This window comes from Cupressus sempervirens, chromosome 3, assembly GCF_028749045.1.
Source record: "Cupressus sempervirens isolate cs-2001-9-10 chromosome 3, ASM2874904v1, whole genome shotgun sequence".
NCBI classification, from domain to species: Eukaryota; Viridiplantae; Streptophyta; class Pinopsida; order Cupressales; family Cupressaceae; genus Cupressus; species Cupressus sempervirens.
This window is the reverse complement of record NC_143120.1, coordinates 976,407,527-976,434,671: the sequence shown is the minus strand read 5'-3', so window position 1 is coordinate 976,434,671 and position 27,145 is coordinate 976,407,527. Positions and strand designations below refer to the sequence as shown.

General features: G+C 36.1%; 1 protein-coding gene across 1 annotated transcript in view; it reads left to right on the top strand.

The window, feature by feature from the left end:
• LOC149570017 (calcium/calmodulin-regulated receptor-like kinase 1) overlaps positions 1-26,623 on the top strand; it is a 102,634-nt gene extending 76,011 nt beyond the window's left edge. Inside the window, exons 4-8 of the mRNA XM_089822678.1 lie at positions 14,010-14,136; positions 14,694-14,779; positions 14,892-14,963; positions 24,773-24,976; positions 25,382-26,623. Of these exons, the coding sequence (XP_089678804.1) occupies positions 14,010-14,136; positions 14,694-14,779; positions 14,892-14,963; positions 24,773-24,976; positions 25,382-25,699 (807 nt within the window). The 3' untranslated portion in view covers positions 25,700-26,623. The remainder of the gene's footprint in view (positions 1-14,009; positions 14,137-14,693; positions 14,780-14,891; positions 14,964-24,772; positions 24,977-25,381) is intronic.
• The last annotated feature ends 522 nt before the right edge of the window (positions 26,624-27,145 follow it).

Genomic DNA, 27,145 nt, shown 5'->3' with positions numbered 1-27,145 from the left:
CTACATTGTATCTTTTGTATTTGGTGACGATTTGAGGTTTTCTTTCTGGTTCTTTCCTCCGTGACCCTTTGAACTAGTTTATATATATTAATAAAATATTAGTGGCTTGCCACTTTCGCAAAAAAAGTAGAAAAATAAAACATATTATTAGTAAAATAAGTAATAATATTATTAGAATATAAAATAAATAAACAAATACTTATTAAGTAAAATATAACAATAATTAATGAATAATAAATTCTAACTTCAAATTAAAAAATACATATGCTAAGCAACTAAAAGTTACAATTTAAGGGATATCATAACCCATTGACACCATATAAGACGGGGATGTAGAGACAATTTGTGGGGGAGGGATCTAGTCATTGTTTAATATCACCGAGTCAAGGAGGAATACCTATTAAGTGGCTAAGAGGGAACACAATCAACAATTATATAGATAGAAGATTCAACAAGCAACACAGACCTTATACATAGTCAGCGGGGGGCCATCCTTGTGTAGTGAATTGTCATGGGAGGCTTTTGGTTGTCATTGCATCTTGTAGAGATTCCCCCTACATGGGAAGAGCTGAATATTTCTTGTGTTGCTAATTAATATTCTGTGCGAGTAAAGTTTGTTCCCACTCACTGACTCCTTGACATACTTCACTTTGACCAGGTGATTGCCACTCTTTTCCTGCTCGAAGCAAGGTTGGATTTCCCACAGAAGTGATTATCAGAAATTAGGTGGCATACAAAGCTTCAATAGAACCTGGTGTATTGATTCTCTCTGGCTACACAGATTTGATGAATGGCATCATCAACACAGATGAAGATGTTTGACTGCTGAGAGGCAGCCAAATCATTTGCTATCACTTGGAGAATGAAGGGGAAGTGGCAAGTTTGTGGAGCGATCTTGGGAAATGTGTGAAATTGACTAAAATAACTAGTAACAAATCAGTTGAGGAGAGAACCACCATTGATGGCACCTAATCAATAGAGGAAGACGGTCCTTTAATTGATATAGCAAAGACAATGATTTGGGAGTTATATCGAGGCATTTGGTTAGCTATTACTTGAATGAGATCTTCTCTAATGAGCCTTGAACTATTTGGCTAGAACAAGTTGCAAATCCATAACTCCATATCAGGGATAGGATCACTGGTTGTAAACAGTAGTATATATCAGACACAACATGAGATGCTCGTTAGAAGGTTAAAACATCCATATCTGAAATAGAAAATTTATTGCTACAGGTGATACTATTACAATAATAGATAACCGTCTATTATTAGTTAATGGCAATCTACTGTAAATATCTAGTTAGCTTTCGCTTTTTTAGCTTTCTTTGTTAGAATAAAATGTTTCTATTCTTTACGATCGTTTCCAAGAAAACATCGTTTTATTCTTTTGTATATATTGACCTTTCGGTCTCTGTTAATAAAAAGCAAGTATTTTGCCAATTACTTCGTAATATAATATTAGAGCCAATACTTAAATATTTTTGGAAAATTTATTATTTCGTTCGAAATTATTTGCTAAAATTTTTCGAAATAATTTCTAAGGTTTTTCTCAACAACCCGTCTAGGGTTTTTTTTTTTTTTTGAGAAATTCATCTACGAAGAATTTGAGTTTCGGCTAGGTTTCTTTTCTTGAAAATCACGATTTTGATAACTCACGTTTATCCTGTAATTCATGACTTGCAAATTGCGTCCGATTTCTTGTGGAAACTCCTACCGTCTCAGTCAAAATGCCCCTATTTTGAAAAAAAGTGGACAGTTCTTCTGCTTGCAACCACCATTTTTCTGCTATTTTTGACCTCCATGGCTATCGACTTGGCTTTTTGCTCAAAACCCTAGTTTTTTGAGCTTGAAAAAATATTTTGATTTTAGATTCTTGGTGGGTTTTTCGAGAGCTCAAGTGGGTTGTCATTCGATTTTTTTGGGTGCCTTGATTTTCAAGCCAATGGATCTAGAAAATGACAACATATTCCTTCTGGTTTTCAAGCTCTCTTCTGGGTCACTCTCCAAATTTTCTGGGTCTTCCATTTTTTGCCTCAAAGAATGCGCCTTCATCAATTTTCACAGTTTGTCATTGAAAACGTGCCATGGCATCTTTGACAAACATTCTGCTTGAGCACAACTCAAAATTCAATGGTTGAAATTATGACACTTGGAAGCAGCGAATCATCACCATTTTTGAATATTGAAACATTGATAACTTGTTTTGGGTGTTACAAAACGTCCGACTGCTCCTAGTTCGGATCAAGATACATGGGATCTGAATAATCAGGAGGCAGTGATGCTTCTCAAATTATTCGTGGCTGATGATCAACTTTCTCAGATTCCATCTAGCAAGACAGCTGCCGAGATCTAGACACATCTCAAAGGTCTTCATGAGACTTCTGACAAAAGCATATCTTTCTTTCTGAAGAATACTCTATTTTCTATTGTCATGGATGAGTGCACTTTGCTCTAGGCAGACTTGAATCGGATTAAATCGATTACTTGCCATCGGTCGCAAGATGGAGGAAGAGGATATTGTGGTTATCACTCTTCGGAGTTTACCAAAGTCCTATGAGCATTTTATCAAGACTCTCAACATCACATCTTTTGGTGTTGATTTGAAGTTCATTGATCTTTGCACACTGCTTCTTCAACAAGATCGGTGAAAACAACAGTTCGATAGTGTTGATGTCAATTTTGTACCACTACATAACATATAGCAATTGAATATTTGATATGATATATCAAACACTCAATTCCTCTCTCGAAAAGTTATTACTCATGAAGACATGAGAAAAACTCCAATGTTCCTTACACTTGTGGATACTAACTCAGTTATCGATGTGATTTGTTGGTAATCACGTAGGCGGCCTTACGTTGTTCATTCAAGGATGACTTAGGTTTTAGGATGATGGTGATGATTTTGGTATGAGTGCCAGATGATGTTGATGACGGTGATGGTGGAGGGGTGTTTACCAATGATGCTTCTCCTTACTTCCTTCCTCAAAGCCCCAAATACTAAACTACTCACTGCTCTACTCCTACTCCTTTGAATGGAAAGATTAGCAAATGGATGGAGATCGAATCTAATGAAAGCTATCTAGCGACTCTACCTCCATGGGTCCAATGATTCAAGGAAAAATGACTAGATTACCATGCAAGGCTTCCTAACAAGCCGCTAGGATGCTAGTGGCCTAGTTATAGATCCCTAGTAAACATCCACTAATATCACCATACAATTATCCATCTACTTACTCATACTTAACAACCTTCTCAAAATAAAATCTACTTTAACAACTTCAAAGGAAATCTAACTTTATCTATTGAAAGTAGAAACCATGCAGTAACACCAAATGTTCTTAATCACCATGCAAGTCAGAACAATGATAAATAGAGGCAATTTTGGTATTCTCTTAGCAACTATTTTCTTCGACCCTTTACAAATGAGAGCAAATGACCTTATATAGAGGCCAAAAATTATGAGTGGCCAAGATTAAGAGGCAAAATCAAGGACCAAGGTTAAACCTTACAAACCCTAATTAGGGTTACCATCATTCGACTAATTACATGATGGCACTAACTTTGTGGGCCAATGAGAAAATTACAATAATTTATCAGCCAATGAGAACATAGGACACTTGGCATGATTTGAGTGCATGCACAGGAAATTGCCACCTCATCAACCTTATCTTATAAGTTTATTTAATTTATTTAATCTTTGAGATGAGGTGAAGCCTTGGATGCTTGAGCTCGTCCTTAGAAACTTTCTCATCACCTCTTGAACTTGCTTGTACCTGACGTCTTGACCTTGAAACGGTGAGGTCTTCGTGCACTTGGGGTAATCTTACCTTGGCCTCGGTGGCTTGCCCAGATGTGAACCTCCTTGCAATTTGAGAGTCTTGCTTTTGGCCACCACCTTGAAATCGAACTTGACCTCTTTCAACCTTTTGTCTCGCTTTTCTCCTTTATTGTCCTTGCCTTTCTTAACCTTCCTATTCAAATTTGGTTTGCATGAATGGCCAAGCCTTGCCTCAAATATATCACTTCCTCCAAATTTTCTCTTCCTTGAAATTCACTCTCCCTTGAGATTCACTTTTCGATTTTCACCGCCTTTAAATCAATTAAAAGAGGTAGGGCCCCATATAGAATTGCTTTTGATTTTGCACGGTCGTAAGTTGTAACTCTAAATTAATCCTAGCTCAATCAAATCTTCTTTTTCCATTTTCAATTCCATCAATAAAATAATACATCCAGTTCTCGAATTGCATACCTTGAGCTAAGCCCATGATTCGGCTAAGAAGTACAATAAGATTGCCGTACTCTGATTTGAAATCTGACATGGTGAGCCTTGATGATCTGGTAACTCCCTTTTTGCCTTCGTGTAACCAGTTTTATTTTAGGTGAATGAAGAAAACCTTCTAATTATCCTGAAATTACTTGGCCGCTTGATCCATCATTACCACTGTCATGCTTTTATACTGGGGAATATTAAATGGTTTTTCGACCACTTGTCCGCCGATGTTGGCCAACACTTTGTTCCTTTCATAAAAAATGATGGACTTAGTAACAATATCAAATTGGGATGCACACTCTATTACCAACTCTGGACAAGGCAAGGTAGGAGGGAAAGCCGCGCATGCACAATTCCGCTTTTGTAGATCTTTGCCATGGGGGATAGTCCTTCCTTTAGTTTGTCCTTTAACTGTATCATGTTCACTGTATCGATATTGGTATCACTTATTCGCCTCACTTTCGAGAAGAAGGTAGTCTTAGGCATCATGTCTTCATTGTCTTTTTTGGCATTCGTTCCCTTTGGGTTCTTCAATGCACTAACATCTACCATCCTAAACACTTATTTCTACCCTTTCGTTCTAAATGATATGGACTACACTCATCAATCTCCAACCTTCTTTCTATTGATGGAATCTAACTTATTTCTGCCTCGCCAAGTCTTATCTCTACACTTATCAATTTCCAACCTTTAACCTAGGGGTGGGACTACCACTTATTTCTGTCTCTTCGTTACCTTAGGATGGAGTACACTTATATCTCCCAACTTCAATCCTAAGGTGGTCTAGCTTATTTCTGCCTCTCCAAGTGTCCTATCATGAAATCTACTCTTGTCTCTCCAAACTTCAACCTATCAATGGAATGATGAAATGGTGGATGATGAATGCAAGAAGAATATAAGGGAAACAAACCAAGCAAGATTAAGGAATAGAATCCGCCTTTAAACCAATCTTCACCTCCAAAATGAATAGAATTTTACTTAAAATCTGCCTTTACCAATAATTGGGCCCTCTTCAAATTCGGATCAGATCTCGAAAATTTCAAGCCTCCTTGTAAATAATGATGCCCTAGCAGAAATCAGAATTTTGACCTCCTTGAAATCGCCCAAATTTGCCAAAAATCAGATCTTGGATCATGTATCTCCTTTACCAAATAAAATCGCCCAAATCTAGGGCAGAAATTTGCAGCCTCTAGCAAGAAAATCAGATTTCAAGAAATCACCTAAGCAAGACAAAAATTTCAGATCTGCTCCCAAAATCGCCTAGGGCAGAAATTCGCTCAAGAGGAAGGAAAAAAATGACACCGAGCAAGGAAAATCTGCTCCAACAAGAAAATCACCTAGGCTGGAAATTGTCTCTTCCTGAAAATTCGCCCAACACATGAGGAGGAGGAAGATGAATGAGGAGATGAGAGAGGGGGGAGCTTCTCTTATACCAAAATTTCCTTGTCCCTCCAAGCTAGCCGACTTGTCCTGGAGGAGAGCAAAATTAAATTAGCTCCCTTGTTAATGGCCCAGATTTAAATGCCATGTTAAAATTACTTAGCTCAAAGTGAAATTCGTCCATTTAATTGCCGGTTGTGATAAAAAATTGCAAAATAAAACAAGGAAAGCCTAGGAGATGCCAAAATTTTCATTTAAAAACATTTTTGCAATTAAAATATTATTAAAATCAGATTTAACAAGCTAAAATCGATTTTCAATTTTAATTTACCAACTTCTTTCAACATTTAAAAGTCTTCTAGGCAATATTTCAAACAATTTAATGAGATTTTTGCAATTTAATCCACTTTCAATTTTGCAACGCAATTTTAATTTTTTTAAACCAAAATAAATCACTTTCTAGCATCCAAAATTGATTTTCCAAATTTAATTTCACTATCAAAAAATCTCTCCTCACCAAAAAAATCAAGATTTTCCAAAACAATTAAATCTAAAAAATTTCATTTTGAAAATGCACAAGCTTATACAGTTATATCAGATTTCCAAAATCCGTCTAAGTCCAAAATTTTTCAAATTTATCCTGCTGAATATTGTTCTAACCATCGAAAAAAATGTTGCTTTTAAAATTTGTTTGGCCTAAGAATAAAATTACATGCTCCGAAAAATCAAGTTAACACCGGGTAAAAAAAAAAATCCAACCGCATCCCTTCTGGCCGGAAGGCATCCAATGTGTAAAATTTTCAAATCAAAAACCTTTGGACAACTTCGAAAAATTTGCTAAGACAACCGAAAGAATTCCAAAAATCTGCGAAAATTCCCAAGGCTTGCCCGAAAAAGGGGTCCCCAAAATTTTTGGGGCGATGGTGTGAAAACCTCACAACAGTTAGCAACTCTAGTTCCACCTCCACAGAGCAGGCCTTTGCTGCGAAATCCTTTCAGAAGGATAAAAGAAAGTTTCAAAAGCCATCTTAGTAGAAGTCTTCTGCTCCAGCATCAGATGGTTCCCGGAAGAAGAACATTCAATGCAACTACTGCCACAAGTTTGGACACATGAAGGTTGAATGTCGGAAATGCTTAGCTGCACAATCTAAGCAATTAGGTTCGCAGCCCAAAGCGAATAGTGCAGAGCACATTGAGTAGACAAAGTCTGCCTTTTCCACCTTCATGGCTAAAAGACTTGCAAATCGTGTGAAGTCGTCTGCTTGGTATATTGATTCAGGTGCCTCTTGTCATTTCACTTACCGCAGAGACTGGTTTACCAACTACTAGCCTTATTCAAACTCTGTTATTTTTGGTGGCAGAGAAGAGTACACAGTTGTTGGCAAAGGCAACATTTAGATTCAATCTGCTGGGAGGAATCTCATATTCCTTGATGTGTACCATGTTCCAAGGATGAAACTAAATCTACTTTTAGTTAGTCAGTTGTTGCAACATTCTCCACACTTGGATGTCACCTTTAGTTCACATCAGTGCACCATCACTGATAGGGTGACTTAGTTTGCTATTGCCGTGGGTCTTGAGGATCATGGTCTTTTCAGACTTACTGATTCTAGTGATTCTCGGGACTTAGCTATGGCTGCTCAATAGTCTTCTGTCAGCATATTTTGGCATCAATGATATGGGCACTTAAATGTGCATTATCTCTCATAGCTTGCTTGGGATGAGCATGTTCTTGGATTGTCAGAGTTTCAAACTCCACAACTTAGAGTTTGTGATGCATGCCAGGCTGGGAGGCAACATTTCACACCTTTCGACAATGGCGATTCATGGCGAGCTTCTTTGGTACTTCAACTTATTCATGTCGATATCTGCAGCCCTATAGCCGCTCCTTCTGTTCTTGGGTCCAAGTATTTTTTGTTGTTTGTTAATGATTTTAGTAGAAAAATGTGGTTGTATTTCCTTAAAAAGAAATCAGATGCATTTCCTATATTTCAAAAGTTTAAACCTTTACTTGAAAAAGAATCTGGAAAATCTGTTATTACTCTTAGATTAGACAATGGGGGGGAATTTTGTTCTAATGTTTTCTCCATTTTCTTGGATACACATGGCATCAAACACTAGTTAACAACACCCCACACGCCACAACAGAATAGTGTAGTTGAACATTGGAATTGGACAATCATTGAGATGGCTCGATCCATGCTCAAACACAAACATGTTCTGAAGAAGTTTTGGGAGAAGTAGTTAACGTTATAGTTTATTTGTTGAATTGGTCACCCACAATGGCAGTCAAAGGTAAAATTCCAGAAGAGGACTAGTCAGGTTGCAAGCCTAGAATCAATCACCTGAAGGTTTTTGGATCCCTTGCTTTTGTTTGGATCCCTGATGCGTCATGCACCAAGTTGGATGCCAAGAGTTAGAAACTCATGCTTGCTTGGTACAACAGTCTTCACAAAGCCTACCACCTGATTGATATTGAGACATCCCATCTCATCTACAGTCGTGATATAGTCTTTGATGAGCAGCGAGGATTTTTCATGCCTGTTTCTCCTGTTCTTGATCCAGTAGACCAGCTTATGAAAGCTCATGATTTGGGAGTTCGGCTTCCATTAGGTCCACTTGATGGGAGGGCTCCAGTAGCTCTTGCAGCTCCAGTTATACCAGTGATACCTGTACAAACACCTCCAGCTTCTCTTGCAGGATCACCTTGCTTTGTAGATGTTTCACCTGAGTTTGATGCAGATTCTTTTGATGAGGAACTTGATCAACACACATCTCCTGATACTAGTGTTGGTCATTCTCCTATCTGGCCTAAGTGGTGGGCTAAAACACTTGCTGATCTTCGTGATGATGAGCTCATAGATGGGAGAACTAGTTAGAAAAAGAGTAAAACTACAGAGTCTGTGAACTTTGCTCTCATGGTCAACATTCACAGTGTGTTTGAACCTCAAACATATTCAGAGGCTAAAGGAATTCCAGAGTGGGAACATGCCATGATATATGAACACCATAGCTTGTTGAAAAACAACACCGGGGTCCTTTCTAATCTTCCACCAGGGAAGAAACCCATTGGTTGCAAATGGGTCTACAAAATCAAATACAAATCAGATGGTACTTTGGATAAGTACAAAGCTGGTTTAGTGGCAAAGGGCTTTTCTCAGCGTTAGGGCATTGATTATAAGAAGACCTTTGCTCTTACTGCAAAGATGAGCACCATCAGATTAGTCCTAGCCATGGCAAGACAGTTTGGCTAGAAGGTCCATCAGATGGATATCAAGAGTGCTTTCTTGAATGATGATCTCCATGAAAAGGTCTACATGACGCAACTTCTTGGTTTCAAGGTTGCTGGTAAAGACCATCAAGTTCTCAAATTGGTAAAAGCTCTCTATGGCTTGAAGCAGGCCCCTCGGGCATGGTACATCAAAATTGATAAGTACCTTAGTGATCAAGGCTTCAAGAGGAGTTCTTCAGACTCAAATTTGTACATCAAGACCACCGATAGTGACATCATCCTTCTGGTTATTTATGTGGATAATCTGATCATCACTGGCAGTTCGACATTTTTGATTCAGGGAATCAAACAGAATTTATGCTAGTCTTTTGATATGACTGACCTTGGGCTCATGCATTATTCCCTAGGTGTTGAAGTTTGGCAATAGTCTTCTTGTTGAAGATGAGACTATAGATTTGTAGTATGTTCCTATCACAGATCAGACTGCAGACATTTTCACCAAGCCTCTTGGTCCTAATAAGGTTGTCAAACTTAGAGGACAGCTTGGTGTTCTAGATAGATTAACCATTAAGGGAGGGTATTACGATAATAGATAATCGGCTATTATTAGTTAATGTTAATCTATTGTAAATATCTAGTTACGTTTAGTTAGCTTTTACTTTTTAAGCTTTCTCTGTTAGAATAGAATGTTTCTATTCTTTACAATCGTTTCCTAAGGAAACATTATTTTATTTTTTTGTATATATTGACCTTTCGGTCTCTATTGATAACAAGCAAGTATTTTACCAATTACTTCGTAATAGATACACATATTACATATCGTACATTGAAAGGGAACATTAGGGTAGGTGCAATTCAGATCGGCAGTTTCCATCCTAGCTGAGTCTGCATTAGTTATATTCGTTCTCCCAGAATCAGTGTTGTTCATAATAGGGAATTGTATAGACAATATTGCTATAGTGTTTCGAGCAGTAAGAGGAATCAATCATATTCAGCTACAAGCAATAAGTGAGGCATCTCTGTTTCAAAATTTACATTAAAATAATCAATCTATTGTAGCAAAGGCAATCAAATTCAGTCATTCTCAGGGATAAGATAAGTTGCCATCACATCAGCAACATCAGTCCTACCATCATCCACAAGCCCATTAAGACAATCATATCCAGTGATCATTATAGATACACATATAAAAATTACAAATTAGAAGATGACAATCAATGATTGCAGGAATTAGACTTCCATCAATGTTATGCTTATAACAGGGTGCAGGCATCAAACAGAAGGAACGGGCAAATAAGAATCATCGTATACATGCAATTCTCACAAATCAGGAACAAGCAATATTCATTAAAACCCTTGAAATCATATATAATCCTCGATTACTAATACTAGTCCTTATATCCAGATCCATAATAGACATATAGAGATTGTTCTTTGCTTCATCAGCATTAGTCTTGCAAACATATTTGGGATATACATATAACCTTTGCTGATCCAAGGCAGTTTCCATTATTAGGAATCTATAAACTCTTGTACAAAAGTAAGCATGCATATTAAGATACCTCTCCTTTAAGATATTGTTTCAACACCAGTTTGCAAGTCATATTGGATTAATAACAAATAAAGGATTGGGTAAAAAGAGGACTCTTACAAGGTATTTGTCCCTATTTTACTAATTGTAATATTGAGGACATTACATTGTTCTCGGCTGTCCCTTTGTCCCCTTTTGTGGTCTCTTGTTGGACATTAATAAATTAATCTTTGTCTTTATCTCCGTTGTTTTCTTACAGCTGTTCTCTTATTGTCTTTTTCTTCAGAATGTGGAAAATGATAAAATGAGTTTGGTTTTTATTTCTAGCTGTTAGTGTGGTTGTTAGGTTTAGCCTTGATGATAAGGGTTACAAGGGTCCTTTTGTTACCTGTGTTCTTTTTAAATGATTTTTTTTAATAGCTTTCTATGTTTCTGGGCCATAGGGGAAAGCTAGGCATTCTTTTACATAAAAATAATGTTCTGGAAACGTTTCCAAGATTTATTGATGATTGGGTATGGTGGAGGGGGGCATTCTCCACCAGTCCTACATCCTCAAGTGGCCGCTGTAGGAAATGCATCAAAATATTGTGGTGTACACATCCCAAGGTATATAGCTGTTTTCTAGTTTCTTACGCTTAAATGACATGTATTGTTTCTTATTAGAAAAATGTAATGTCCCCACTATCGGGGTTAGTTTTGGGACAATAATAACTACGAAGAATTGATAAGATCATAACAGATTCAACTGAATACTTATATGTTATCTAATTTGAAACCATTATCATTTGCAACAAATGTTCTCCACCAAGCTACGCTTGATCATTCCATGACATCTATGATGAATGCCTTCCACCGAGTTATACTTAGATCATTTCTCCACCAAGTGCACTTTAAGTGCACTTGGATCATATCATGACATTCTTAACGAATGTCCTCCATGGAGATATGCTTGGATCATATAATGACAATCTCAACGAATGCTCTCCAACAAGACATACTTGGATCATATTATTAATAATTGCATTCTTTCATTCTAGTATGACTTAAATCCATAAATAATTATTTAGAAAATATGTTTACTTATATACATATAACCACCATATATTTGCATATGTGAGTTTATATACATATATTTGTTAACTTAACAATATAGAAAAGCACCCAATCATACACATATAATTCACATATATTATTCAATATTAGCATCCAAGAAAATACTCCACCTACTATTCTTTAAGGGGCTGTGGTTTGGGGCTCATCTCTTCTTGGGTCTGATTGGGCCTTGATCGAGTGGGTTCAAACTTTATTTTTGAGGAGCATCATTAGATGTCATAGGCTCACTCCTCATAGTGTCATTCTTGCGGAGTTCGTCGCTCATCCTTTCAGTCTTGTAGCCATTTTTGATTTGGTTTGGTTCCTCCATCGCCTTCGTGGTTTTGCGGATCATGTTGGTGATTGTGATTGGTACTCCTATTTAGCTTATTGTTCGTTTGTGTCTACTGCGAGTGCTGAGTCTGGTTCTCGCGCATGTTGTTGGTATGCACAGGCCTCTTCTCTGCTTGGTTCGCTTGGGATTGATATTGATCACCTCCCCCCCTTTCAGTTCTTGTTGGATGCCTTGATTCATCTTCTCCCCTCTCAGTAGGAGTTGAATGAGCATATTAGACTTGACATCTATAAACAGTACATTGCCACTACTTGGGTTAACCCTCTTGGTGGGTTGCGCCCACAGATGTCCTTTTACGCGAAGCACTTTTTAGAGATGTCTGATGGTATTATTGGTTGTCCTAGCTACCTTTCCCGGAGGTGGTCTCATGCCTTGCATATCTCTTTGGGGTCGTTTAGAGTTAGTTCTCACTGTCTTCAGGTTCAGACTGACCATCATATTGATAGTGGAGAGCGGATCTACAGGCTTTATACTTTGGGTGAGGTGGAGACTGAGACACACTTCATTTCCCATTGCCCCATTTATTATGAGATCAGAGGGAGATTTTTCTGTCTATTTCGGGAATGCTTCTCACTCTGCGATTTCTTCAGCTACTATGATCAGCATTGTCTTGCACTTTATCTTCGAAAGGCCAGTATGCTTCGTGATAGCACGATCCAATCACTGCTTCCGCATCGGCACTCATCTACTTAGCTCATTACTGCCTTTTTCACACCATTATCCCCTTTGCGTGGTGTGTAAAGGCCTTCTAGCTCCAGTAGATCTACCAAGCATTCCAGATGTGTTAGGTCCCAGACTGGTTATTTGCACTAGCGACACTCCTCTATGAGTGGCCACAGATAGAGTAGGGCCTTTGCTCATCGGCATGCTTATCATTCAATGACTGATTTCCTTTCGCCTAGAAAGGACTCCTAGTCTCTCTCTTGGCCTCCTCTCTGGTTCTTTGTTTGCTTTCTCTTGTTGTTTGTATTTCTTTTTCGGACACCTTTGTGTGCTCCTACTGCTGTTAGCCTCATTGATGTAATCCTCCAATCCCATAGACCTTTTGTTGGACATTAATATCATAATCTTATCTATCTTATCCACCCAACTTACCTTAGTGGGATGGGGGACCCACACATTTAATTGACTCGCCATACTCTATGGCCAGCATAATTATATTCGCACGATGACTTTCTGCCCGAACGTGTGATGTCTGACGGTGTGCTTACCTTGCAGAAATTCTCCAGTAACCTCCAATAATTCTCATCTTTTGGTCCCTTCCATGGGTGGTACACGTCTCGAGCCAAATGCAACTGCAGTCATTGATCCGTCCTTGTCGAATTGTCTTTGTCCTTGATCGCATGTAACTGATCTGCATGTCCTTACTACAGGGTACTACGGTTTTGTATAAGTTTTCTTCTTCGTAGATCGTCTAAGGAGAAATTGTATTCTTTTAGATGGGTTCAATGTCCCTTCCGCTAATTCGATGCCCACATATTAATATGTGGTGATCTCACCATCACGTGACCCTTGTAAGGGTTGCCGATTAATATGTTCTTGATATTTGGTATTTTGAATATGTTAACTAGTCAATGTTAGTTATTATTATATTTATTATAATTATTTTATTAGTTTTTTCTGTTAAATAGGATTACTATTATAGGTATTATTATTATTATTTAAGTATTGAAGATAGATCAAATGGTTAATTCTATGGGTTATAATTAATCATTAAGAATGAATTTTATATTAAATCTATTTTACACCATCCATGTGTCACTATCGGCTTGTGAAAAAAAATTAAAACAAATACTTGCGAAATCAATTGTTCACAATTGAAGTATTCAAACTATTTTGACCATTGAAGCAATTCCGATCATAAATGACATTTGTTTACTGTCTTCTTCTTTTGATATCTTATTTATATTGTGCAATAATCCAACATAGATGCCATAATCTTTGTAAATTTAATTTTACTCTTCTTTGTAGATTTGATTCAAATTTCTTACAAAATATTTCACTTAATTCAAGGACATATTATATTTGAGCTAACCTTTTGAAGAGTTTTAAGTAATAAAATGTTTTTCCTGCCTTGAGGCTCTTATATGCGGTGATCATATTTTCCTAACGTTTGTTATTGAAATTGGGCTTCTGAATGCTAGGTGTCATTGCTAGGAAGGTTGCATCACAGAAATCTTGTAAATCTGGTTGGATATTGTGTGGACAAAGGCCAACGAATGTTGGTTTATGAGTTCATGACTAATGGAAGTCTTGCAAATCATTTGTATAGTAAGTTTTACTCATTAATATAATATGCAAATTCATTTTTTTCTTGATTTTCGTCACATTTCTATACTAAATTAATGTTCGCAAATATGCCAACTAAACTTTGATGAATTAGTAGTAATAAATCTCTTCATGGAATACTAAATATAAAACTTGATATTTACTATATGATATGCTCATCTCCATAATGTTTGAACCTAGATAGTTGTAGGAGTTGAGGTAGATAATTACAAATTAAAGTGTATGGAAAATATTTATATCTATTCCACCATAGAACTTAAGATATTTTAGATACTTATTTAGTAGTAGCAAGGGATCAATAAACAGTTAATTATACTGCTATGCTTATTTTCACCATAGATTTTTTATTTTTGTAGGCAATAATTTTTTTGTCAAAGTCAGATGCTATATGTATCGTTTGTATAATTGTTTGAGTTATATTTTAGAATTTTGACCTTTATATATTTTTCAGTGTGACGTTTTAGCATAAAGGTGATCTGTGTGTTAAGACTCAAGAGTCGGAATTAATTCAGGATTGCATATATAACATATTTTTTCAGATGAGAAAGGACGAACCTTGAGTTGGGAAGAAAGAGTTTCCATAGCCCAAGATGTATCACGTGGAATTGAATATCTTCATGATGGGGTAATTGATGAATATTATTTACAATATGATAACTGCTCAGTGTCAGAAAACTGATTGTGAGAAAACTAGGGTTCTATTTTTTGATAAATTATTCAATTTGGTTGTATTACAGGCTATACCACCAGTTGTGCACCGGGACATAAAGGCTGCTAATATACTGTTAGACCATCTTATGAGAGCCAGGGTATGCCAACTTTCTATTCTGAAAATTGCAATTTGAATCTTAATGGAGAAATTTAGTGTCTTTAGTAGAGATTAAGATTCTATGATCATTTGTCAAATGCTACTGAATTTCTTGAAAATTCGTTATGTAGAGATTGGAAGACGTCTGATTTTGGTATATCTTGTTACAATATGGTCATCATCTTTGTACATAAACAATGAATTTTCATTTTGAGAGTTCTTTTTGTCGTCTATTTTACTTTGGAAGTTCATTTTTATACAACCGTTTTTTTGCATTATTATATAACTCTAAAATTTGGTTTAATACTATTTAGCAAAGTTGCATTGATATGGGTATGGATACGGCCATTTTTATGGATGCAGCTGGATACAACATCAAGAAATAACACCTATATCTAACACAATTTTCTAAGTTATTAGAGGAGATTTTCATTACTTTGAAAGCAATATTGACACATGAATACTTATTAGTTAACTCTTTAAAATATACAAAAATAGTAGAGTTGCATCAGAATTAAAAAAAAAAAATTGTCTTTCTCATTTGGTGCAGTTTTGTTTGTCCCAATTTTTTTAAAAAATTGCATTAATGATGTTTTTTAAATATTAAATTTGGGAAGATTTACGTCAAATCTTTAAAAAATCAAACCACATAGTATTTTGCACGGTTGGAAAATCATGCTCTTTTAGGTAGACATGGGTACAGTATTTGATGTGCATCTGGGCAGAATTGGATACATTTACAAATTGGAAATGGGGATACAGTTGCCCAAGGAGGGACAATGGAGTTTCTAGAAACTCTGCTGTTTAGAGATTGATGTGTCATAGTTTCTAAGGTGCATATTTTTTATGGCTCAGTTTCATGTTCTTTCTTCATTGAACCCATAATTTTTTGGTCTTCGACTGGTACTGAAAATCAACAATTGTAGTCGATCATTACTGCATAAAGGGATTGGGTATCTGATCTGTAGCAGCTTTCAAATTGGCTGAAATGATGAAAACAATGATTTCTTCCTTTATTTCATAACTTCATTGACATGAGCCAACTATATACACTTCTATGTTGATGTTCAAGAAATATCACAGGCAGCACAACAGTTTAAGAACAAGGAAAAATCAAAGAGATTGAGAAACAAATGTTGTTGTATGTTCTACATTAGAAATGTTGAATAGGAAAACATTCCATGCAAGTGCTTGTCGAAGTTGATGAAAGATCAACTCCACAGCTCCCAAGAATTACCTACATGCAAACACCTTTCATAGAAAGAGAGAAGCAAAAGGCTATGGAGGCTGAAATTTCCAAATCCATAGATGAGACATTCTTGATGAGCAAAGAAAGAGATTGCTATTATCAAAAGTGAATGAATAAAATTACAAAGAGATCAATCCTTATAAAAGGAGATCAAAACCCTAATGGGGTAAAACCTAAGTTGCATGTTAATAGTTAATAAAAGAATTAATTATTATATGTCTAAAGTTTAGCTTAAGTAAACTAGAGATAATAAGTGACTTAATAATTAAATCGAAATGACTTATTTAATAGGGCAATATCTTATTACTATAAAACCCTCTTTATGATAAACTTAGGGAGTAGCTAAAAACTTAGAAACTATTGCTGAAAGCAAATTGGTTCCCGGCAACAAGGCCTGATGAGGTACCCAACCGTAGCCAAATCTCTGTAAAGAGGAGAAATAGAGAAAACCACATGGGAAAAACCCTACCCCAAAAAGAGATGGAAATAATGTTCTAGAAGATGGGAACAAAAGAATGATCATGAAGAACACCATTGAAGCATGAAGCTGTAAACATTGCCAAACTGCTGATTTGAAGAACTTCCACTGTATAGAACATGACCAGGTAGAGAAGACTAAGTCTGAAGAGCTGATTAATCAAAGATGGAAGAAATCTTCATGGTCTCCAAAAATAGGAATGAAAGAATGTCTATATGGTAAATGATCCATCTCACTGAAATGCATAGGTATCTAGCCACTGCAATCGCCTAGTACATAAGATCAAATACCGAATACATAGTTCACTCCATTGAATCAAGAAAGTAATAGAACCAACATAACCCCCCTTATAATGCTAAGAGGTAAGACATGAACACTGAAACTAAATGCAATATCTCCTGCAGAAAGAAGAACTAGGAACATTGAGAGTGCAAAAGAAGTACAAAAACCTATAATGGCACGTGTCATCGACACATCATGAGGTTAATGTCGTGGAAGGAACACTCGCTTGACAAAGGAAGATGGTGAATATGGCTAACATGAAACCTCCCAAGGCACTTTATAATATAGTGCGAGTACAATAGAACAAAAAGATGCGCAAGATTCTGAAATGCAATAGAGGGGCACTTTATCTTAGTGCGTTTGCAAAAATACTACAAAAGGATGTCAACAAAGATCAAAAGAGACATAAGGCTGATACAATAGATAGCGTCACAAGGTTCAAATTCGAATTCAAGTTCTTCGATCATAAAATTCGAATGAAATTTGGCAAGAGTAAAAATTCAGAAAAAAATTCGACATAAAATTTTAGTTTTATTTATTCATGTATTTTCTAATATTAGTAATATATCCACAAAATTGTGAAAATAACTAAACATTGCTAAATAATTTAACTAAATAACTCAATCTCAGTTTAAGATAAAAATACTATTATATTAAATATCTTAAAATTCGGATGAAGTTCGAAAATAGTACAAATTCGTTGAAATCCGAATCTCATGGATGAAATTCGACAAATCATGTGACTTAGATAGTATAACCCATGAAAAATCATCTGAAACAACAAAATTGATCCCCGAACCTAAAACAACCAAGATATCTACTAGAATGCAAAAACGTAAAAGACTGAATAGAATAGGTTTGGAGTAGAATTTGGAAAAGCAACCAGCATCATTGGAAAGAGTTGGGAAAGACCATTCAAATGATATAAAGAATTTTCAAATTGGAGATTGGATGCTCAAGATGTCTCTTGGAGTGCAAAATAGAACTTTTGGCATTGATTGCATAAACAGGAAACCAAATATCATCAAAAGTCCAAATAACATGCACCATCATGACGGGCTCGGAAAGAGCTTTCCGAGGATATAAGATTCGTCAAAAAATACCTCCATATGACAAAGATATGACCAAAATACCAAAGGTAGCTCAAAAATGTAAAACAAATCAAATGCACGACGATTAAAAGACCATCAAATTTTGCCTTGAATTTTCTGACATCACCTGTACTGCTGTCAGCATTGACAGACCTGCTGTACTATGATGAAGGACCAAAAAAGACTTAACATTTTTCACGTGACTTAAGAAAGAAAGCACTTTTTTTAAAAAGTTGCATGAAATTTTGCATGAAAAAATATTTTTCCAAAAATCTCTTTCAAAAGATTATTGCTGCTTTTTGAAATTTATTTTTTGAAAAATAGAAATTGGGAAGCGTCCTTGATCTGGGGGCAATTTTTTTGCCTCAAATTTCAATTGCGTCCAAATTGGACAAATTTTATATGGAAAATAGGGTTTTTGGGTGCTACAAATCCAACGGTGAGGTTCGTTTGGGCTCAAAATGCACCAAAAAAAATGACCCCCAGATCCAATACAAAATAACTTTGAAAACTGAAACCCTTTGAAATAAACACACATCTGAAAGCCAAGAAAAACCTCTTATAAACCGAACAGGGGCATGAAGATCTGGAGCTCTGATACCATGTTGAAGTTGATGAAAGATCAACCCCACAGCTCCCAAGAATCACCTGGATGCAAACACCTGCCATAGAAAGAGAGAAGCAAAAGGCTATGGAGGCTGGAATTCCCATATCTATAGATGAGACATTCTCGATGAGCAAAGAAAGAGATTGCTATTATCAAAAGTGAATGAATAAAATTACAAAGTGATCAATCCTTATAAAAGGAGATCAAAACCCTAACAGGGTAAAACCTAGATTGCATGATAATAATTAATAAAAGAATAAATAATTATATGCCTAAAGTTTAGCTTAAGTAAACTATAGATAATAAGTGACTTAATAATTAAATCAAAATGATTTAATTAATAAGTCAATATCTTATTACTCTAATAGTGCTATCTATAAGAGATGTTTGATCTTCATAATTAGGCTAGAGAGATACAGTGAGTGGCTTTCATGATACTTTTTATTGCCTCTAATACAGATCTCCTTTTTATCTATTCAATATGTACGTGTAGAAAAGGAGATAATTGTTAGCATGAATGCTGATGATATTCCTATGAGGGAGTATTCTAGCATTGTTGGAGCAGTAGAGAAACAATTAGCATTACAATGTATTGTATTCATTACTATGTTTGTCATTGATGTCAACATACTATGAAGATTGGCAAAGTAGCAGACAGAGAACGAGGTCGTATGGATCGAGTATTGATGATGAGGTCAATCAAAGTTGAGGACATGTTCTACAATGTCTTGATGATGTGGATAAGTGCGCATGTAGAAAGTCGAAGACATGTGAGAGTTATTCATGATTTATAGAAGACAGTGTACAGACAGAGTATCTGAGAAGCCGTTTCGGGTATTTGGATTGTATTTCGTAACAGGGATAGACTCTGGATAAGCGAAGTTAGGTAGAGATAGGGGACAACCTAATCATGATGTTAGCGAGTGTGCGAAGTTCGAGGTTGCACGTGTGAGAAGTTGTGAAGACTATGAGCCGACAGTATTTTGTAATTGTGAAAAAGATGTAATGAATTGTATTATCTTATTGAGGTCCTATTATAATTGTAATTGGAAAAGCCTCAAGGCCGACTCAATGAATTATTTTGAGGACTTGGTATGAAGGAAAGTTATTTTCCTTGTGATGTAATGTATGAGTTGTAAGCGAATTGTATTGGATTCATGAAGATTAATAAATGCGAGTAAGCGATCAAAGGGATCATTGTGATCCGAAGTTGGAGATCTAAGAAGTATTTGGTGTGGTATTGCCATAGTAAGAGGACATAGCAAGGGTTCAAGTTGCTGAGATCAGTTGCATTTCTATTATTCTGAAAGGAATAATAGAGAGGCTAGTTGGACAATGAGTTCAATGGTCATGCCCCTGAAGCTGTTTGGACAATGGGTCTTTCTGCCTTCTACAACTCCTAATAGGGTTGGGATCTCCTCACAGGGATTCAAAGTCTCCTAACAGGGATTGATATGTACTAAATGTATTTCATTGGCTCCTAATAGAGTCCATCCTCTTACAAGGAATATTTATATTAGTACATCATTTTGTGGGTACCATCTCCACCAAGGTTTTCCCTCTGATCAAAGGTTTCCCTAGTTAACATATCTCGTGTTATTGTGTATGTGTATCTTCTTAATGGTTGTTTATATTGATTGCATATTTGAAGTTTAATAAGGTCGATAAGTTGATAAAAGTTGTATTGATCAGATAATTGATTCACACCCCCCTCTCTTAGTTATCTTGGTGGAATTTACTTTCTAACAATTGGTATCAAGGCACTATTGCTTATCTGGACTGAATGTTGATGCTTCCTCTATGGGGGAGTATCTATGATTGAGCAGAGTCGTGAAGGACTCTTGGTAGCTAGTATTGAACAATGTATTTGGACACTTGAGATAGTTGAAGACTTTGAGTTGAAGATTGACATAATGATGCCTTTGTCATTGATGTCAATGGGGGAGAGAGTGCATGAAAAACATCTCCTGAATATTGGGGAGAGAATGCATGAAAAGATAAGCACATAGAATGGGGGAGAAATGAATGTGTATGAGAGAATCTCTTGTGAATGAGGGAGAGTTATATAAATGTCAATGGGAAAAGATTTATAAGTGAGAGAAAGTTATCAATGGGGGAGCAACAATTGTTCCTGAGAGTTTCAGATTTGATTTATAAAGAAGATTTGAAAAGATAAGAGCAACAACAACAGCGGAGTTGGATTTGGTATTCTTCAAACTTAAATGTTTTTCATCTATGTTGCCATCAATGCCAAAGGGGGAGATTGTGAGCATGAATGTTGATGATATTCCTATGGGGGAGTATTCTAGTGTTGTTGGAGCAGTACATAAATACTTAGCATGACTATATGTTGCATTCATGACTATGTTTGTCATTGATGTCAACATACTATGAAGATTGGCAGAGTAGCAGATAGAGAATGAGGTCGTACGGATTGAGTACTGATGATGAGGTCAAGCGCAGTTGAGGACATGTTCTATAGTGTGCTCTTATGATGTGGATGTGTGCGCATGCAGAAAGTCAAAGACATGTGAGTTATTCATGATTTATAGAAGACAGTGTGCTGATCGAGTATTTGAGAAGCCGTTTCTAGTAATTGGATTGTATCTCCTAACATGGATAGAATATAGATAAGCGAAGTTAGATAGAGATAGAAGACAACCTAATGATGATGTCAATGTGCAAAGTCCAAGATTGCACGTGTGAGAAGTTGTCAAGACTGTGAGCTGGCAATATTTTCTAATTGTGAGTGAAAAGACGCAATGAATTGTCTTGTTTGATTGAGGTCCTATTATAATTGTAATTGGCAAAGCCTCAAGGCTGACTCAATGAATTATTTTGAGGACTTGGTATAAAGGAAAGTTATTTTCCTTGTGATGTAATGTATGAGTTGTAAGCGAATTGTATTGGATTCATGAAGATTGATAAATATGAGTAAGTGATCAAAGGGATCATTGTGATGCAAAGTTGGAGATTTGGTATTGAGATTTGAGAAGTATTTGGCACAGTAAGAGGACAGAGCAAGAGTTCGTGTTGCTGAGATCAGTTGCATTTCTATTATTCTGAAAGGAGTAATAGAGAGGCTAGTTGGATAGTGAGCTCGAAGGTCTTGCTCCTAAAGCTGTTTGGACAGTTGGTCCTTTTGCGTTCTACAACTCCTAATAGGGTTGGAATCTCCTCACAAGGATTCAAAGTCTCTTAATAGGGAGTAATATGTACTGAATGTATTTCATTGGCTCCTAACAGAGTCCATCCTCTTATAAGGAATATTTATATTAGTACATCATTTTGTGGGTACATCCCCACTGGGGTTTTCCCTCTGATCAAGGGTTTCCCTAGTTAACATATTTGGTGTTATTGTGTATGTATATCTTCTTACGGTTGTTGTTTATATTGATCACATGTTTGAAGTTTAGTAAGGTTGATAAAAGTTGTATTGATTAGATAAGTTGATTTGAAGTATCTGTACGCTCTAGGTTAAATATTTTACTATTTGTACTTTGAGACATACTGTCAATAACTTTACATTCTTTTGCTATGTTGGATGCCTTTGCTAAATTGTCATCTTTTGCAAATTGTGGGCTATGTCTAGCACATCTAAATTATCCATCCTTTTCCACGTCATTCTTCTTTGGGTGCTTATCATCACATAATCCTTGTTCATTTTTATTGATCTCTATAGGTTACAAATAAAATGTATTTTCATGAAATATGCCACAGAGAATTTGTTTAATTGTTTTAACATAATTGTAACCCAAAAACTTCCTTATCATTTGGTTCCATTGGACACTGATTCTCCATCCATTATTCTTTGGAGTTTGAATTTGACGAGTCCAAGAAAGCTACTTCCTGACATATTGATTCATCAAACCGATTTTATAATTCTGACTATTGTTCTCGATGGAGATTGTTTTCTTTTTCTAGTTGGGGTTGGCTTGAGTTTCTACCGGCCAACCTCAACCCTACAATTTGTTGTACACTTTCTTCCATGGAATGATTACAAAAATTGACAAAAGTGTTGGTATTCCAATAATTACCTTTTGCCCCATCAGAGATCCAACTATCTTAATACCTTGTTGATCTACACCCATTGGTTGAGAATTTGGGGGCAAATGGTCAGCTTGTCCAAACTTCTTCAAATGTCTTATGACAGTATGTTTACATTAGACCCACCATCAGCAATTGTGTTGGCGAGAGTCCTAAAAGTTATATTCATCATTGCTGGTTTCTTTGTCCTATTGTTAATAACATTGGATTGATGACTTGGTTGCTTGACAATGGAGGTTCAGTTATGGGTTGTTTCATGCAGCCCATCAATATTCTCCAATACAATAGCATTTCAAAGTGCAAAAGGACTTTCTAATAGATCCACTTTTTTAATTGGTACAGTATTTTGAAGTTTGAAGTACTTGTAATTTTTGACCTAAATAGTAATTGATGCACATCGTACTTGCATTTGGAATTTAGTGATGTTGTTCGTTAGCCATAACATCTCTACTTGGGCCCTTGCTTCTTGGAGTCTTTTTTGTGTGTGGGTCTGGGTACATAGCCTATTTGCTTGGATGTGAGTGACAACCAATACTTAATTATTCCTTATATCGATCATGTTGACACTAGCCTTTTGCTTCGGACATCTAACTTCATGATATCTAGGCCTACACCATTTGCACAACAGTTACAATTTGTCTTGGTTGTTCTAGCAGTCTCTTGCAAAGTGTTTGCATGCATTACATTGTCGACATCGTATGTGTTGAAACTTGAAAGTTGTCATTGATATCAAAGTCAGTTTGTAAATTTTCAAAGTACACATTTTCCAATCAAGTTGGGCAAACTACACCTGCAAAAATTGGTGGCCAAATTATAAGTCAAAATGCATTAAAGAAATAAAAATAAAAATATTATATTTGCTTATCGTGGCAGATCCCCCTCCATCTTGGCACCCACCTTTTGTAGCATTTAAAATTGAAATTAAAATGTTTTACTAGTGGGCGGACTCCCTTGAGATGAGCGTCCTATCCTGGGATGCAGATAAAATAATATTTTCCTGTCTTGACTGACCTGTTTTGGAGGGTTGGATCTATCAATAAAGGGGTGCATTAGCATGAATAAAAGGAAGATCATGTGAAGTTTATTTCAATAAGCATTCATTGAGTATTGTTCCCATTTTCATAGAAAATCTAGAACATACCTTAGAGCAGATCTAAGGTGCATGTATGGGCAGGTTTTAAGGTGAATTATTGCAGATCCATGAACAGAAAATATTGAAGATTATGATCAGATTTTAGGTGAATGTTTTGCAGACCTATAAGGAGGAAACATTGATGGCTATAATAATTACACGATTTAAAAATTAATTGTTAGAGAAGATTTGTGTTGGAATATTGTCATTGATGTCAGAGGATAGCAAGGCAGAAATTGATAGGACAGATTTGGCACCCATGTTAGAATTGTTTTTCTATCAGATAAATTAAAATATATAAGATGTTACAACCTGCTCGGGTCGACTTGTTTATGGGAATAAAAGAATGCATTCAAAAATTGATTCCATGAGGGATGACCCCTTGAAGTGGTGCACCCCAAGTTTGGTGGTATTTAAATTAAATAAAAATTATTTTACCGGGCTGCCCACCTTGTTTTGGGAGCCCACTTTGGGTAAAGAATGTGTGTTTACATTCATGAATAGAGGAATTTTAAATAGAGGTGCCTAATTGTATATTTGACTTTTCATTAAAACCAGTCCCTATTTGTAGTGCTAGTTTACCCACTTATACCATTGATTTTGAATAGTTAATTGCAAAATGTAAATGTTAGCAACTCATCTCATGAGAGTTGAAGCATTCAATTCACTCCCTCAAGCTTTGTTCCTTACGCTGAAACATCCTTGAAACAGAAAACGGTGGAAAGCATGATATACATTTTTGTACGTTTCCCACACTTTTAATCTATAGATGGTGATCACATCGTGGTGATTAACATACCTTCTTGTACAACATGACTAGATATTAAATTGTAGTTAAACGAGATAACAAGTCTATTGTATGCATATGTTTTATGTTATTAAAGATGTAAACTTACTTGTGGAGTATAATTGTATATTTATCAGGTTGCTGATTTTGGTCTGTCCAAGGAGGAAATCTATGATGGCCACAAGTCAGGTCTCAAAGGAACATACGGTTACATGGATCCTGAGTATATGTCAACAAACACTTTCACACAGAAGAGTGATGTATACAGCTATGGTATCTTTCTTTTTGAGCTGATTACGGGGAGGAATCCACAACAGGGACTTTTGGATTACATCAATCTTGTAACTTAGCTTACTCTTTTTATGATTTCTTTCTCAGAATTGCATTAGTACATAATGGACACTGTAGTTGCCTTTGGAAGTCTTTAGTTCATGGTTGTGTTGCGTGGTGTTCCTATATTATAATTCACAATTAGTTTGCTATTGTTTTGTAAATTAGAACAATGCAAGATGAGAGATCTTATGTTTAAGATTTATGCTTGTGCAGGGAAGGTCGGGTATTTTTCATTGATTGAAAATTTTGAATTTATGCATGCAACTCTATAGATGTCAAGTAGACTGTGGATAGGCTATGTCTGTTGTTTCTCTATGTAGTTTCAGTGTTAGAAATCATACTCTTCCTTGGTCATCATGCACGAAGTAGACTAATGCCTTTTTTTCATCTTTAAATTATTACTTGTTAAACAGGCTGCAATCAATGCAGAGGACAAATCAGGGTGGGATGAGATACTCGATTCACGGCTTAATGGAAAATGTGACTTTGAAGAATTTCGTACCATGGCAGCTCTTGCATACAAGTGTATTCAAAAGAATCCAAGGAAGCGGCCAGCTATGAGAGACATGGTACAAGCTTTATCAAAATTCCAAAAGAAAAAGGTTATTGAGAATCTGAGCCGAGCATCATCAGTTGTAGGGGACGGAAACTCTGAAGTTTTAGAGCGGATAGAACTTCAGATAGCCCAGTTGAACAAATTAAGCAACATATCAGAGAATGATGAAGCATGAATGTATATCACTCTGAGATAAATGGGGTTGCACAGGGTCGGGGGCATTGATTATGCTATATGCAGCATTTCGTCAGTGGGATTAGGATGTTATTTTTAAACCAATGTTACCAAGGCCATATAAGCTTGTTCTCTGATTCTAACATTTCTAAAAGGTTTTCCAGATGTCAGTTATGATTCTTCATCTTAAGAGGGTGCTCAGCTTTTAATGTACAATGCTAGAATACCTGAAGATCAAGTCGTCCAAGTGGAATCAATCTGATTCTTGCCGACATGTCATGGGACCTGATGTATATAAGTTGAGTTCAAATGTGATCTTGAGCACTTCCCCTTTAAATGCAAAATGGGGATATGCTGTGCTCAAACATTGGACGTGAAATTCTATAATTATTTGAGGTGGCATATTATGATATACCATCGAACAGATCGTCTTTCACAACTGATTTGGTGATTTCTGATCTGGTTCTTTGTGTTTTTTAATTGGGCTTCCATGTTGATTGTAATAGTCGTAGGTGTTTGACGATGTTGTCAAGACTTGGGATATCAAGCACTTTGATGTCGGAAAAAAAGGAGTAATAGCTTGGGCCTCAGGGACTGACACGATCTGGCCTGTTTTCACTATAGCCAAAAGCTGGGAACGATGAATCAACTATGTCTATGTACAATATAAGACTTACATTTGTGAGCATTCGAACGAGGGAACATGCATGCAGGTGAAGGTGGTTGTAACATGAGCTTATAAGGGCTACAAATAGGGGGAAAACTTCATAGGTTTCATAAAACTACTCAATTGTCACGTTTCATATCGAAGAACATGTATTGACTAAATTTTGCGCGGTTGCTTCTTACAAGGTATGTTGGCCCCGCAAATGTATGACTAGCGAAACCTATAGAATGAAGCTACTCTTCAAAGCGTCATTCGAAATGAGCGTCTACAATTTTTATTCATTACTCGCATGGGTTGTTTTATAATTTTCTGATTAAATAAAAAAATCTAAAATGAGGAACAAATAGGGGAAAACAATTTTTGTAGTTACTAGCTTCATTTAATTATCTATTAGATGTTGAGGGCCTTAAACTCAGCAAAACTTGATCTCTAGTGGGCTCTTTGTGAGTCTTTCAACTTCACCAGTAGATCAAGGGCCCTATAACACTAGCGTCATTTTCAAAGCAAGTTATTCTTGAAGTGTCATTTGAAGAAATATTTAGATTTAAAAAAATTGTTTGTTGAGAAATAAATTTGTAATAATATAATGACTAGTGGGTGTCTTGTTATCCTTGAACTTGAAACAACAAAATAATTTGGAGAATAAGACTAAGAATAGATATCATGCAGTTTGATAACGGAAAATCTTTTTAAAGTGTAGACCATGCATTATCAATGCTTCCAAGAAAATAGTCTTAAGAGTTGAAGTTTTTTAATAATTATAAAAATTATTTGGATTTA